The 16,158-nt window shown below is 45.7% G+C and overlaps 1 protein-coding gene across 1 annotated transcript; it reads left to right on the top strand.

The window, feature by feature from the left end:
• The first annotated feature begins 10,883 nt into the window (after positions 1–10,883).
• LOC124696152 (zinc finger protein ENHYDROUS-like) lies at positions 10,884–14,606 on the top strand. Its single transcript, XM_047228919.1, has 4 exons — positions 10,884–11,001; positions 11,106–11,502; positions 11,591–11,814; positions 13,516–14,606. The coding sequence occupies exons 1-4, from the start codon at positions 10,884–10,886 to the stop codon at positions 14,364–14,366; spliced, it is 1,590 nt and encodes a 529-aa protein (XP_047084875.1). The 3' UTR covers positions 14,367–14,606.
• The last annotated feature ends 1,552 nt before the right edge of the window (positions 14,607–16,158 follow it).

Raw genomic sequence — 16,158 nt, 5'->3', positions numbered from 1 at the left:
TTTATGATCTTGCATGCTCTCCGTTATTAGTAGAGGCTGCGGCCAAGTTGATGCTAGTAACTCCAAGAGGGAGTATTTATGCTCGATAGTGGGTTCATGCCCGCATTGACACTCGGGGAGTGACGAGAAACCCCTAAGGTTGTGTTGTGCTCGCTGCCACTAGGGATAAAACATTGATGCTATGTCCGAGGATGTAGTTATTGATTACATTACGCACCATACTTAATGCAATTGTCTCGTTGTTAGCAACTTAATACTGGAGGGGGTTCGGACGATAACCTGAAGGTGGACTTTTTAGGCATAGATGCGGTTGGATGGCGGTCTATGTACTTTGTCGTAATGCCCAATTAAATCTCACTTGTACTTATCATGACATGTATGTGCATTGTTATGCCCTCTCTCTTTGTCAATTGCCCGACTGTAATTTGTTCACCCAACATGCTTTTATCTTATGGGCGAGACACCTCTAGTGAGCCGTGGACCCCGGTCCATTCTTTTATCTTGAAATACAAATCTGCTGCAATACTTGTTTTACTTGTTTTCTTGCAAACAATCATCTTCCACACAATACGGTTAATCCTTTGTTACGGCAAGCCGGTGAGATTGACAACCTCCACTGTTTCGTTGGGGCAAAGTACTTTGGTTGTGTTGTGCGGGTTCCACGTTGGCGCCGGAATCTCCGGTGTTGCGCCGCACTACATCCCGCCGCCATCAACCTTCAACGTGCTTCTTGACTCCTACTGGTTCGATTAAACCTTGGTTTCTAACTGAGGGAAACTTGCCGCTGTGCGCATCACACCTTCCTCTTGGGGTTCCCAACGGACGTGTCAATTACACGCATCAAGCAAATTTATGGCGCCGTTGCCGGGGAGATCAAGACACGCTGCAAGGGGAGTCTCCACTTCCCAACCTCTTTACTTTGTTTTTGTCTTGCTTAATTTTATTTACTACTTTGTTTGCTGCATTATATCAAAACACAAAAAAAATAGTTGCTAGTTTTACTTTATTTACTATCTTGTTTGCTATATCAAAAACACAAAAAAAATTAGTATACTTCCATTTACTTTATCTAGTTTGTTTTATTTACTACTGCTAAAATGGCCACCCCTGAAAATACTAAGTTGTGTGACTTCACTAGCACAAATAATAATGATTTCTTATGCACACCTATTGCTCCACCTGCTACTACAGCGGAATTCTTTGAAATTAAACCTGCTTTACTAAATCTTGTTATGCGAGAGCAATTTTCTGGAGTGTTAGTTCTAATGATGCTTGCTGCCCATCTCAATAATTTTGTTGAATTGTGTGAAATGCAAAAGTATAAAGATGTAGATGGTGACATTATAAAATTATAATTGTTTCCTTTCTCATTAAGAGGAAGAGCTAAAGATTGGTTGCTATCTCTGCCTAAGAATAGTATTGATTCCTGGACTAAATGCAAGGATGTTTTTATTGGTAGATATTATCCCCCTGCTAAAATTATATCTTTGAGGAGTAGCATAATGAATTTTAAACAATTGGATAATGAACATGTTGCTCAAGCTTGGGAAAGAATGAAATCTCTCGGTTAAAAATTGCCCAACCCATGGAGTCGACTACTTGGATGATCATCCAAACCTTCTATGCGGGACAAAATTTTTCTTCGCGGAATTTATTGGATTCAGCTGCTGGAGGTACCTTTATGTCCATCACTCTTGGTGAAGCAACAAAGCTTCTTGATAATATGATGATTAATTACTCTGAATGGCACACGGAAAGAGCTCCACAAGGTAAGAAGGTAACTTCTGTTGAAGAATCCTCTTCCTTGAATGATAAGGTTGATGCTATTATGTCTAAGCTTGCGAATGATAGGACTAATGTTGATCCTAATAATGTTCCGTTAGCTTCATTGGTTGCCCAAGAAGAACATGTTGATGTAAACTTCATTAAAAATAATAATTTCAACAACAATGCTTATCGGAACAATTCTAGTAATAACTATAGGCCATATCCTTATAATAATGGTAACGGTTATGCTAATTCTTATGGGAATTCTTACAACAATAATAGGAATACACCCCTGGACTTGAAGCTATGCTTAAATAATTTATTAGTACACAAACTTGCCTTTAACAAATACGTTGAGGAAAAGCTCAATAAAATTGATATTCTCGCTTCTAAGGTTGATAGTCTTGCCTCTGATGTTGATCTTTTGAAATCGAAAGTTATGCCTAATAGGGATATTGAAAATAAAATTGTTACTATAGCAAATGCCATCCAATTTATAATTAATGAGAATAAAAGATTAATGGCTGAACTGCGTGCTAGGTGGGATAGAGAAAAAAAATGAAAAACTAGCTAAAGAGAAAAATGTAGATAAAGTTTGGACTATTTCCACCACTAGCAATGCTAATGATTCACATGTTGCTGCACCTCCTACTATTAATGGTAAAATAATTGGTGTTGGCAATGTTTCTACCCCTAGTGCAAAGCGCGCAAAATTACCTGAAACTGCTAAAACTGCTGAAATCGCTCGTGATAAAACTGCTGAAATTTTTTCCAACCTTGGGGATGATAATCCCATTGCTTTAAATTGTAATGATTTAGATTTTGATGATTGCCACATCTCTGAAGTTATAAAGTTCTTGCAAAAACTTGCTAAGAGTCCCAATGCTAGCGCTCGTAAACTTGGCTTTCACAAAACATATTACAAATGCTCTCATAAAAGCTAGAGAAGAGAAACTAAAACTTGAAACTTCTATTCCTAGAAAGCTAGAGGATGGTTGGGAGCCCATCATTAAAATGAGGGTCAAAGATTTTGATTGTAATGCTTTATGTGATCTTGGTGCAAGTATTTCGTTATGCCTAAGAAAGTCTATGATATGCTTGACTTGCCACCATTGAAAAGCGTTATCTGGATGTTAATCTCGCTGATAATGCTAAAAAGAAACCTTTGGGGAGAGTTGATAATGTTCGTATTATGGTTAACAATAACCTTGTCCCCGTTGATTTTGTTGTCTCGGATATTGAATGCAATGCATCTTCCCCATTATATTGGGAAGACCTTTTCTTCGAACCGTTGGTGCTACTATTGATATGAAGGAAGGTAATATTAAATATCAATTTCCTCTCAAGAAAGGTATGGAACACTTCCCTAGAAAGAGAATGAAGTTACCTTATGATTCTATTATTAGAACAAATTATGATGTTGATGCTTCATCTCTTGATGTTACTTGATATACACTTTACTGCGCCTAGCTGAAAGGCGTTAAAGAAAAGCGCTTACGGGAGACAACCCATGTTTTTACTACAGTATTTTTGTTTTATATTTGAGTCTTGGAAGTTGTTTACTACTGTAGCAACCTCTCCTTATCTTAGTTTTGTGTTTTGTTGTGCCAAGTAAAGTCTTTGATAGTAAAGTAAATACTAGATTTGGATTACTGCGCAGAAACAGATTTCTTTGCTGTCACGAATCTGGGTATAATTCTATGTAGGTAACTCAGAAAATTAAGCCAATTTACGTGAGTGATCCTCAGATATGTACGCAACTTTCATTCAATTTGGGCATTTTCATTTGAGCAAATCTGGTGCCCTAATAAAATCCATCTTTACGGACTGTTCTGTTTTGACAGATTCTGCCTTTTGTTTCGCATTGCCTCTTTTGCTATGTTGGATGAATTTATTTGATCCATTAATGTCCAGTAGCTTTATGCAATGTCCAGAAGTGTTAAGAATGATTGTGTCACCTCTGAACATGTTAATTTTTATTGTGCACTAACCCTCTAATGAGTTGTTTCGAGTTTGGTGTGGAGGAAGTTTTCAAGGATCAAGAGAGGAGTATGATACAATATGATCAAGGAGAGTGAAAGCTCTAAGCTTGGGGATGCCCCGGTGGTTCACCCCTGCATATTCTAAGAAGACTCAAGCTGTCTAAGCTTGGGGATGCCCAAGGCATCCCCTTCTTCATCGACAACATTATCGGGTTCCTCCCCCGAAACTATATTTTTATTCCGTCACATCTTATGCACTTTGCTTGGAGCGTCGGTTTGTTTTTGTTTTTGTTTTGTTTGAATAAAATGGATCCTAGCATTCACTTTGTGGGAGAGAGACACGCTCCGCTGTAGCATATGGACAAGTATGTCCTTAGGCTCTACTCATAGTATTCATGGCGAAGTTTCTTCTTCGTTAAATTGTTATATGGTTGGAATTGGAAAATACTACATGTAGTAATTCTAAAATGTCTTGGATAATTTGATACTTGGCAATTGTTGTGCTCATGTTTAAGCTCTTGCATCATATACTTTGCACCCATTAATGAAGAAATACTTAGAGCTTGCTAATTTGGTTTGCATATTTGGTTTCTCTAGAGTCTAGATAATATCTAGTATTGAGTTTTGAACAACAAGGAAGACGGTGTAGAGTCTTATAATGTTTACAATATGTCTTTTATGTGAGTTTTGCTTTGTACCGTTCATCCTTGTGTTTGTTTCAAATAACCTTGCTAGCCTAAACCTTGTATCGAGAGGGAATACTTCTCATGCATCCCAAATCCTTGAGCCAACCACTATGCCATTTGTGTCCACCATACCTACCTACTACATGGTATTTATCCGCCATTCCAAAGTAAATTGCTTGAGTGCTACCTTTAAAATTTCCATCATTCACCTTTGCAATATATAGCTCATGGGACAAATAGCTTAAAAACTATTGTGGTATTGAATATGTACTTATGCACTTTATCTCTTATTAAGTTGCTTGTTGTGCGATAACCATGCTTCTGGAGACGCCATCAACTATTCTTTGTTGAATATCATGTGAGTTGCTATGCATGTCCGTCTTGTCCGAAGTAAGAGAGATCTACCACCTTAATGGTTGGAGCATGCATATTGTTAGAGAAGAACATTGGGCCGCTAACTAAAGCCATGATTCATGGTGGAAGTTTCAGTTTTGGACATATATCCTCAATCTCATATGAGAATAATAATTGTTGTCACATGCTTATGCATTAAAGAGGAGTCCATTATCTGTTGTCCATGTTGTCCCGGTATGAATGTCTAAGTTGGGAATAATCAAAAGCGAGAAATCCAAAATGCGAGCTTTCTCCTTAGACCTTTGTACAGGCGTCATGGAGGTACCCCATTGTGACACTTGGTTAAAACATGTGCATTGCAAAGATCCGGTAGTCCAAGCTAATTAGGACAAGGTGCGGGCACTATTAGTATACTATGCATGAGGCTTGCAACTTGTAACATATAATTTTCATAACTCATATGCTTTATTACTACCGTTGACAAAATTGTTTCATGTTTTCAAAATAAAAGCTCTAGCACAAATATAGAAATCGATGCTTTCCTCTTTGAAGGACCATTCTTTTTACTTTTATGTTGAGTCAGTTCACCTATCTCTCTCCACCTCAAGAAGCAAACACTTGTGTGAACTGTGCATTGATTCCTACATACTTGCATATTGCACTTGTTATATTACTCTATGTTGACAATTATCCATGAGATATACATGTTACAAGTTGAAAGCAACCGCTGAAACTTAATCTTCCTTTGTGTTGCTTCAATACCTTTACTTTGATTTATTGCCTTATGAGTTAACTCTTATGCAAGACTTATTGATGCTTGTCTTGAAGTACTATTCATGAAAAGTCTTTGCTTTATGATTCACTTGTTTACTCATATCATTACCATTGTTTTGATCGCTGCATTCATTACATATGTTTACAAATAGTATGATCAAGGTTATGATGGCATGTCACTTCGGAAATTATCTTTGTTATCGTTTTACCTGCTCGGGACGAGCAGAACTAAGCTTGGGGATGCTGATACGCCTCCGACGTATCGATAATTTCTTATGTTCCATGCCATATTATTGATGATACCTGCATGTTTTATGCACACTTTATGTCATATTCGTGCATTTTCTAGAACTAACCTATTAACAAGATGCCGAAGAGCCGATTCGTCGTTTTCGCTGTTTTTGGTTTCGGAAATCCTAGTAACGAAATATTCTCGGAATTGGACGAAATCAAGACCCGGGGTCCTATTTTGCCACGAAGCTTCCGGAAGACCGAAGAGGAGTCGAAGTGGGGCCACGAGGTGCCGCCACTATAGGGCGGCGCGGCCCGGGTCTTGGCCGCGCCGACCCGTAGTGTGGGGCCCTCGTGTGGCCCCCACGTTGCCCTTCCGCCTACTTAAAGCCTCCGTCGCGAAACCCTGAGGCGAAAAACCACGATACGGAAAACCTTACTGAGACGCCGCCGCCGCCAATCCCATCTCGGGGGATTCTGGAGATCTCCTCCGGCACCCTGCCGGAGAGGGGATTCATCTCCCGGAGGACTCTTCACCGCCATGGTCGCCTCCGGAGTGATGAGTGAGTAGTTAACCCCTGGACTATGGGTCCATAGCAGTAGCTAGATGGTTGTCTTCTCCTCATTGTGCTTCATTGTTGGATCTTGTGAGCTGCCTAACATGATCAAGATCATCTATCTGTAATACTCTATGTTGTGTTTGTCGGGATCCGATGGATAGAGAATACCATGTTATGTTAATTATCAAGTTATTACCTATGTGTAGTTTATGATCTTGCATGCTCTCCGTTATAGTAGAGGCTCTGGCCAAGTTGATGCTAGTAACTCCAAGAGGGAGTATTTATGCTCGATAGTGGGTTCATGCCTGCATTGACACCTGGGGGAGTGACAGAAACCCCTAAGGTATTGTTGTGCTGTTGCCACTAGGGATAAAACATTGATGCTATGTCCGAGGATGTAGTTATTGATTACATTACGCACCATACTTAATGCAATTGTCTCGTTGTTAGCAACTTAATATCGGAGGGGGTTCGGACGATAACCTGAAGGTGGACTTTTTAGGCATAGATGCTGGCGGTCTATGTACTTTGTCGTAATGCCCAATTAAATCTCACTGTACTTATCATGACATGTATGTGCATTGTTATGCCCTCTATATTTGTCAATTGCCCGACTGTAATTTGTTCACCCAACATGCTTTTATCTTATGGGAGAGACACCTCTAGTGAACTGTGGACCCGGTCCATTCTTTTATACTTGAAATACAAATCTGTCGCAATACTTGTTTTACTTGTTTTCTTGCAAACAATCATCTTCCACACAATACGGTTAATCCTTTGTTACAGTAAGCCGGTGAGATTGACAACCTCACTCGTTTCGTTGGGGCAAAGTACTTTGGTTGTGTTGTGCAGGTTCCACGTTGGCGCCGGAATCTCCGGTGTTGCGCCGCACTACATCCCGCCGCCATCAACCTTCAACGTGCTTCTTGACTCCTACTGGTTCGATTAAACCTTGGTTTCTAACTGAGGGAAACTTGCCGCTGTGCGCATCACACCTTCCTCTTGGGGTTCCCAACGGACGTGTCAATTACACGCATCAGCCATGCTTGGCCTGGCCCGCCAGGGACCCCTTTCTTTTTCTTTTTCTTCCCACGCCACCTGGAATTCCCCCTTGGGATGACCCATCTCTGCGCACCGGCACGGCCTAATTCCTTCCACCCGATTTATGTTTAAAATTGTAAATTTTTGTTTAAATTTGATTGAAAACCAGAGAACCAAAATGTTAATAACTTGAGTTTGGTACATCCAATTTGAGTGAAACCAATTGCGTTAGAACAAGATTTCCAAGACCTTTCATATGCCACTGGTCCCATTTTTAGGATTTTTCTACGATTTTTGGCATGTGTATCTTGCTCTATGTTAATTTCTAAAATTGTAGGTTTAATATTTTTGGGTGAATCCAATTTTGCTAGTCTTTTTTTAGTACTGGCCCTTTAGAATAATTAGTGTTAGCCTCTATTCATGCTAATTTGTTACTCTTAATAATAGTTGTGCGTCACATGAAATGTTGAACCCAAAACCCTTTGATTTTATTCAAATTTTTAATCACCCCTTTTTCTTAAAATGGCGAACTCATGTTTTAATCTGACCAAGCAAATACTCCTGCATACTTAGACTTGTTTTATTTAAACCTTGATTTGGAGTTATGTGTTGATTGTATGTTGTTGCTCGTTTATTTTCGCGACGCTAGATTCGAACGTGGGTGAAGTTGAAGGAGAAGAAGTGGGTGAAGGATTTGAGGAAGACCATGGACTAGCCAACCAATGCAAGCCATCTTTTGATCTCTTGTTGTTGTATTACTTGTTGTTGTTTATCTTCTTGCTATCATTGTCTCTTGATCCATCTTGGGTTGATTCTACTTATGTTGACACTATGCATACTTACCCTAAGTATGTTTGATCCCCTTGACACCTCAACTATTCCCCTCCCCCCTTAGTGGTATGATAGGTAGCACCATGCCCCTTGTTGTATCTTTGTTCATCCATAAAACTATAGGTTGGAAACCCCTTGGAAAATAACTTGTTGAAGAATTTTCAAAACCTTGGGTAAGTTGGTTTATCCAAGTGTATGCTTATGAAAGGAAAAGATATTGATAAAGATGGTTGGAAGGAGAAGTTTTGTTTTTGAAAATTTTGGCGCCTAAGTATTCACCCATGCTAATTAACTCGCGCAACCACATTACCCCAACATGGGCACGGGGCTTAACTCGTAGTTTGTTCAAATTAATGTGGGAAACTCGCAACTATATAAGGGTGATGACACCCCGGAATCCGGATTGTCGATGGTGGAGACAATCGTATAATGGGATGCCCTTGGGGCTACCCGTCCGAAGACACTATGGTTCCCCCGCCGAGGCAATGGAGTCTCGCTCAAAGTGAGGTGAGCTGCCATGGTTTGCCGGGGAGGTACATACTCCATAGGGTAGGTTTCCATGTTAAGGCGGATAGGCGAAAGGTTATGTCCGATTTTTTGTCATGGCATAGTTGATATGCGGGGAAGTTGCCCACATGATAAACTCGCGGATCTTGTGGGGAAAGTGTGCAAACTCTGCAGAATCAAACCTATTCGAATAGCCGTGTCCGCGGTCATGGACGGTTGGAATGGCCGTTGCTTAGCCTAATGTGTTTTGTTTTAGAAAGTGTTTAACAAAGGAAAGAAAGGAACTTGTTTTCGGAGTACCGGAAGGGTACAAGAATGGTTGGTTGGCCACATGGAGATGGTTGGGAAGGGAAAAATTACAGGGTCTCCCCATCCTAGTGTTTTATGTCATATAAACTCTTTTGAAGTATCTTCTTCAACAAAGATATAGAGATATCATAGGATCTCTTTTGAAGTATCTTCTTCAACAAAGATGTAGATATGCCATAGAACCCCTTTGAAGTATCCACATGATGTTATATCCACAATAGAAACTTCTTCTCTTTTACATGCTATATCCACAAGAGAAACTGTTTCTCTTCTACATGCTATATCCACAAGAGAAACTATTCATTCCCTCTTGTCATCTTAGTTTAGCACTTGTTAACTTGCTTCTAGCAAAAATACCTTCGTGATGGTTTGAGAGTACAATTTCAAATTGTACTCACGACTTTGTCCCTGGCTATTTACGTGGCCACACTTGAAAGAATTCGACAAATGAAGAAGGATTGCACGACGTCTATGCGAGCTATGAACGTTCTCCCAGTCAGTTGCTTGTAGGATTATGGCAGATGACTTGTGCTTTGCGCTGTTGAAGTGATTCTGTTACTCTGATGTTAAGTTAGGCCCCTCGAGGCATTTATGTAAGACTTGGTCATGTGACCATTTGTAAGACTTATTATTTCGGTACTATGTAATGGATGTTGTAATTCTGTTTATCAGTTCGGTTATGTGCTCACGACACACTGATCATGGGATCATGAGTTGAATGCATAATGGGTATTTCGGACAGCTAGTCTGAGATCCCCGTAACTCCCACGAGCAGGTCAGCAGCACGTGAGCAAGGACATCCGCCAACGACCTTCGGTGCTAGGTGCGCTACCACCCCGAGAGTGGCAAGGGGGGGAGGGGCTTGTCACCATTTGGGAGTGATTCTAGAGGAATTTTTTTCCCTATCCTTAGCTACTTGTTTAAATGTTGTCGTTTGCGAGTCCATTGAAAAAGTTGGCAACATAAGATGAGGGGCACAAACTGAACTGCAGGGATTTGTTGTGAAAACAAGGCGAGTTGGATCACGCTTGCCCGAAATTCGCGTCCGTCGACACCTGGGCGCGATACAGGGTTTGCTTGAGCTGACATCCCTCGGCCGCAAAACTTGGGCAGAAACTCCCGAAATCATCTCATCAGATGTAAGCAGAATGCAATCAAAGCAGACAGAGACAGCTGCTCGCGACCTCGCCTGATCCTTCTCCCTTTTTCTTCTCCTTTTCCCTCCCATCCGAAAAAACCCAGCTACTGTAGTAGGAGTAGGAGGGAGGGAAGGGAAAAAAAAAAGAAGGGCGCAAAAGTCCAAGGGAATATTAGGAGGCGCGCAAGACGACAAATGCGCCTGCGAAGCTCGGCGCCCCGCTTGAGTCCACTAGCCTGTCGAGCCAGATGCCAACCTCTTCTCCCACGTGTACGACAGCGATCCCCTCCGCGTCGCCGTCGCCGCCGATGGAAGGGTGGGTAACCTCACCGGCGTCGTCAGCCACTCTCTCTTCTCCCCCAACTTAATGCACCGCTCTTGCTCTCTTGCCTACCTCTCCTTCCTCTTTTTTATACTCTACTCGCCCGGCTCGGCTCGGTCTTCCGTCTGCTCCTCCCTCCCACCTTTCTCATTCTCATCAGCGCACGCCACGCCCACGAGCAGCCGCCCGCCCGCCTGACCCCCGTCGCCTCTCCACGACCGGTGGTTGCCGCGCCCGCGACTGGCCGGTAGCTCGCAACCGTCCACGTACATCGCCTCCCACGTCCGATTCTGCTTTTATGCTCCAGGCAGCTCGATTCTTGGACTCTACTTGTAGCAGCGCTAGTGGTGGTGCTCCCGGGCCCGAAAGGAAGATTCTGCTATGGAGGTCGAGGCATCGTCCGAGCGCGGCGTGTCGTCTTCCGCCCCGGCGCCGCCGCCGCAGCTGCCGCCGTCCGGCCCGCCCGCCAAGAAGAAGCGCGCACTCCCCGGCATGCCAGGTGATTATTTAATTTCCGATTGACCGAAATACCGAGTCCACTGTTGCTTCGTCGGGGGCGATCGATCGATCGATGCTGACAAGCCCGCGCGCCGCGCAACGCAGATCCCGACGCGGAGGTGATCGCGCTGTCGCCCAAGACGCTGATGGCGACGAACCGGTTCGTGTGCGAGATCTGCAGCAAGGGCTTCCAGCGGGACCAGAACCTGCAGCTGCACCGCCGCGGCCACAACCTGCCCTGGAAGCTCCGGCAGCGGAGCGGCAAGGAGGTGCGCAAGCGGGTCTACGTCTGCCCCGAGCCCACCTGCGTGCACCACGACAAGTCACGCGCGCTCGGCGACCTCACGGGCATCAAGAAGCACTTCTGCCGCAAGCACGGCGAGAAGAAGTGGAAGTGCGAAAAGTGCGCCAAGAAGTACGCCGTGCAGTCCGACTGGAAGGCGCACGCCAAGACTTGCGGCTCCAGGGAGTACCGATGCGACTGCGGAACGCTCTTCTCAAGGTCCCTTCGTCGTCGCCGCCACAAATCGCTTCCATCTCCGTCCCGAATTAATGGTTATGCTGACTGAATGACTGACTCACTCGTGCAGGAGGGACAGCTTCATCACCCACCGCGCCTTCTGCGACGCGCTGGCCGAGGACGCCAAGGCGCGGGCGCCGCCGGCCGAGGACGGAACCTCTACAGCTGGTGCTCCGCTGGCTCTACCGCCGCCGTCACAGGCGCCGCTACTCGCCGCACCGGTGCCGCTGCAACAGCTGCCGCCACCGCCGGCCCCGGCGCCCGCGCCCGCGCCGCAACAGGAGGACAACCAAGGTGAGTAGTAATGGTCAACGCAATACTATTCGTCCGTCCATGTTAGCTGCGCTCATCCATGTCTTCGGTCAAAATCGACAGTACTGCTAACTAGTACCACTTCTTTGACGCTTGCTTGCGCTATTTTGGATTGTTAGAGCATGTCTAGCAGGCCCCTTATATTTCTGCCCCGTATCTGGCTGCTTTTTCGCCCCGTATCCAAAAGTTGGCAACGAAAGAGGCATTCCGTCTAGCAGAACCCGTATTTCGCCCCGTATTTTCAAAAATAAAAACCCCGGGAAGTTCGATTTCAATGAATCATACTACGGATTTCATTGATCATACTACGGATTTCATTGATTCTACATCCGGAATGCGCGATCCTACTCGGGAGGTCGACTAGGTACGAGTCCGCCTCCGCCTCCGCCTCCCGCAACTCCGCCTCCTTCGCGGCGGCGATGGCCGCCGCCACCTCTTCCTCGATTGCCCTCTTCCTCTTGGCGTCGTCCTTCGAGAACCTGTCGTAGCTCCTTCAACAAGTCCGGGGCCTCCTCGTCATCGCCGGCGAGCGGAGCTCTTCTAGCGGCCGGTGCTCCCGCTGCTCCAAGCCTCTTTTGCCCGGCGGCGGCGCTCCCGGTCGGCGCGCCACTCGTCGAACTTGAGCCCGCTCATCGGCTTCATCGGCGGATCCTCGATGAACCGGCGCCCGCCCCGCGCGAAGTCGATTAGCTTTTCGGGACGGACGCGGCGCCGTTGTACTTGCGGGCCGCGGCACGCGCTACCGGCGGCGGATCTCTTGCATTGCCGCCGCCACGCTTCCTCTACGGTGTCCGGCGAGCGGGATCGCTTCGATCCGCTCGCCGGCGATGCCCCACCGCGGCGGCGGGAGTCCATCCTAGCTTGGGGGTGCAATGCGGCGCGGGGAGCGGCTAATTGCTCGCCGGAGCAGGAGGAGGAGGCGGCGGCGCGCGGCGGAGCTAGGGGTTGCGAGTGAGGGGTTAACCCCTCACTCGCACCTGCGCCCACTATATGTACGGGGCGAAGGGGCCGATTTCCTGGGCCCCGTATTCCGCCGAAACGGGGCGGCCCGAATACGGGGCCTGCTAGACGGCCCGAACCGCGCCTGCCCCGTATGTCGCCGGAATTTTACGGGGTGGGCGGGTTATACGGGGCCTGTTAGACATGCTCTTAGGGTCTTGTCTGTAAAACTGTGAACTCGTGGAGGACAAATTACAGTCATACTTACAGTGTTCGATTTTTGTCTACAACTCTGAGAGCTTCCAAAAACAAATTGCTTTTGTCCGAGAGCAGCGACCGAGTACATATACAAGTTCTTCCTCGCGCGCATCTCGATACGCTGGAGTATTATTTTACGCACGCGTTAGATTACAATATACATCAGGATACTGCGAGATTCAATCTTTGGACTTTGGGGGATTTGTTGCTAGTTTCTTTTTGGGATCGTGCAAAGGTGGTTCTGTTCTGAGAGCTCTGATCTAGGGCCTTTCTGATGTAATCCCAGTTGGAGTGAGTGGAGAACCTTTCTGGAATCCGAATCATCGGCCGAGAAAGTTTGTCCACGAGAAAGGCCCGCATCATGACTTGGCTTCCTCTCCTCTCGTTGCTTTCCGCGCCTGTCTTAGCTTTTGGAGCTTACGACTAATCTACTGGCTGTAATCTGAATCTTGCTCCTGATTTGCTGACACTTCGCGGTTCATGCAGAGCGGGAGATCGTCGCCGCGCCGTCCGAGCCCGTCGTCCAGTTCACGGCGCCGGCGCCGGCGCCGATGATGCAGTCGCCGCCCTCGGTCAACGGCGCCAACGTCAGCGCCAGCACCAGCAGCGTGTCGGCCAACTCGCAGAGCCTGCTCGGCAGCATGTTCGCGCCCTCCTCCGTCGCCCAGCCGCCGCAGTACCACCCGGAGCGCGCCAACAAGCCCCCGCCGCTGTGCCTGGCCACTGACGCCTCCTCCTCGCTCTACTCCGCCCCTGCATCAGCCGACCGGCAGCAGCATCTCGCGCCGCCGCCGTCCCCGTCGCCGCACATGTCCGCCACGGCGCTGCTCCAGAAGGCCGCGCAGATGGGCGCCACCTCCTCCAGCTCCTCCTTCCTCCGCGGGCTGGGCCTCGACGTCTCGTCGTCGTCCCAGGCGTCCACGTCGTCCGGTCAGCAGCTCCACAGCCATCAAGGAGGAGCCATGCAGGCGCCTTTCCAGGATGGTTTGCAATGGCAGCCGCGGATGGAGCCTGAGCCGGCGCCGATGATGTCGGCCGGGCTCGGCCTCGGGCTGCCCTACGACTCGACCGGCGGCCCGGCCGGCTTCCCGGAGCTCATCATGGGTCAGTCGTCGATGTTCAGTGGCAAGCCAGCCACGGTGGATTTCCTGGGCCTGGGAATGAGCCCCACGGGCGCGACGACCAGCAGGGGCTTCTCCGTGTTCATGCAGCCCATGGGCGGTGCTGTCGGCATGGCCGGGAGTGGCGCCGGCTCCACGGAGACGTTCGGCGTCGCCGGCCGTGGACCTCAGGCCAAGCCCTGGGAGAGGAATCCGAGTAGCTCGCCGATCCTGTAATGCTAGTACTGGGTAATAGCAACATGTAGCAGCAGCTGTGAATTGGGCAAAACTAAGTTAGTGGAGAGGCCAGGTTACGTCTAATTAGCAGCTGGAGTAGTCCTTCCACCCTCCTTGTTCTTTTGTTCTTTAGCTTAGCACCAAGTTACAAGTAAGTTACTACTGTACTTTTGTTTCTTTTGCTTAGCACGAAGCCTGCTCCTGAGACCTGAGTTCTTCATCAGTCTCTTTCTCTCTTCAGGGTCTTCTCTCTGTCGTCTTGCATTTGTTCCTCCTCGTTTGCTTCCTTGTTCTTGTCATCTTGCTGCCACCTGACTGGCCCCTGCATTTAATCACGACAGTAAAGCAGATACATAAGTGGAATTAAATCTGGTGCCCACCTGCCTGCCTTCAGCTGGACGAGTTCTTGCAATGGGTGACCACGAGCATTCAAGCTACTACCAAATGATTTCCCAGCACTGGTCATTGATCAGATTGCGTACAATTCTCCCGCTCCTTGAAATTCATATTATTGCTAATTCTGTGGCGCCAGGTACATGCATGTGTTGGTGATTGACGCCTTAAAATAGGATATCTCACTCTCCCTGCTGATGCAGTCTTTCGGTGGGTGGTTGGATGCCTGCCTCCATCAACGGCCGACCTCATCTTTGTTTAGCTCTGCAGTTTGCATACGACCAAAGATAATTTCAGCATCTACAATATCATTGTGCTCTGTTGACAATGCTAACTTAAATCTATTGCTACCGGAAACGTACCTATGATTCTATGAGTCCATTTTAATATGATCTTGTGATTATTTGGACGTAATCTTGCGGTACAATGTACCAGGAAGCTTGCATAGGGAAGCAGATGAATGGACGGATTGAACGGGTAGTTCCACTTCTTTTTATGGTGGACTATCTTTTTTTTTTTTTGGGATATACACACGGTACTATCCTTTTGACGGAATATGAACTTGTAAAAGCTAATAATTTGAAATTAATTTTATCAGCATTCAAGCAAATTTTTGGGCTTAAAATAAACGTTCACCAGAGTGAATAGTTTTGTTTCTGGGCTTAAAATAAACGTTCACCAGAGTGAATAGTTTTCATATTCGGTATTTGGATATTTTTTATAAATTTCAGGAGACTCATAAATGCTGAATGAAAACAAGTTGAAGACTCTTGCAAAAAAAAATTAGTTAGTCGGAAAGGGAAGCTACTATCTCTTGGTGGAAGATTAATTTTCATAAATTTGGTACTCCCCCCATACCGGTTTACATGGCAATTACGTATTTTGAGAAAAATGTTTGACTACAAATTTGGTTAACACAATATAAGATATATGTCACAAAAATTATACCATTGGATTCATATTATTATAATTTTGTGACATATATCTTATATTTTATTAATCAAATTAATAGTTAAAGTTTTTTCTCGCAATACGTAATTGCCCTGTAAACCGGTATGGAGGGAGTACTAAGTAATGTGGTATTGCATATTTTTTCCAGTTATTTAAAGGAGTCTTACATAAATTGCTTATTTTTTTACCAAAATTCTTTTAGCAAGGGATAGTGACTAGGGGTGACAATGGGTACCCATTACCCGCGTATATGGTAGATAAAAACTCATTAAGAGTACGTGAATGGGACAAAAATACACACGGGTATGTAAATGAGAAAAATATTATACCCCACAGGTAGTGTGGGTATGGGTATGGAACCATAGAACTCATAGCCATGTACCCATGTAATTGTCCAACATTTGACAAGTGTGTCCTCCGTAATGTTCTAAAGTAATCATTCCCCATG

The sequence above is a fragment of the Lolium rigidum genome, chromosome 3 (assembly GCF_022539505.1).
Source record: "Lolium rigidum isolate FL_2022 chromosome 3, APGP_CSIRO_Lrig_0.1, whole genome shotgun sequence".
Lineage (NCBI taxonomy): Eukaryota > Viridiplantae > Streptophyta > Magnoliopsida > Poales > Poaceae > Lolium > Lolium rigidum.
The sequence above is the reverse complement of the archived record's forward strand: the minus strand, read 5'-3'. Positions and strand labels throughout refer to the sequence as shown.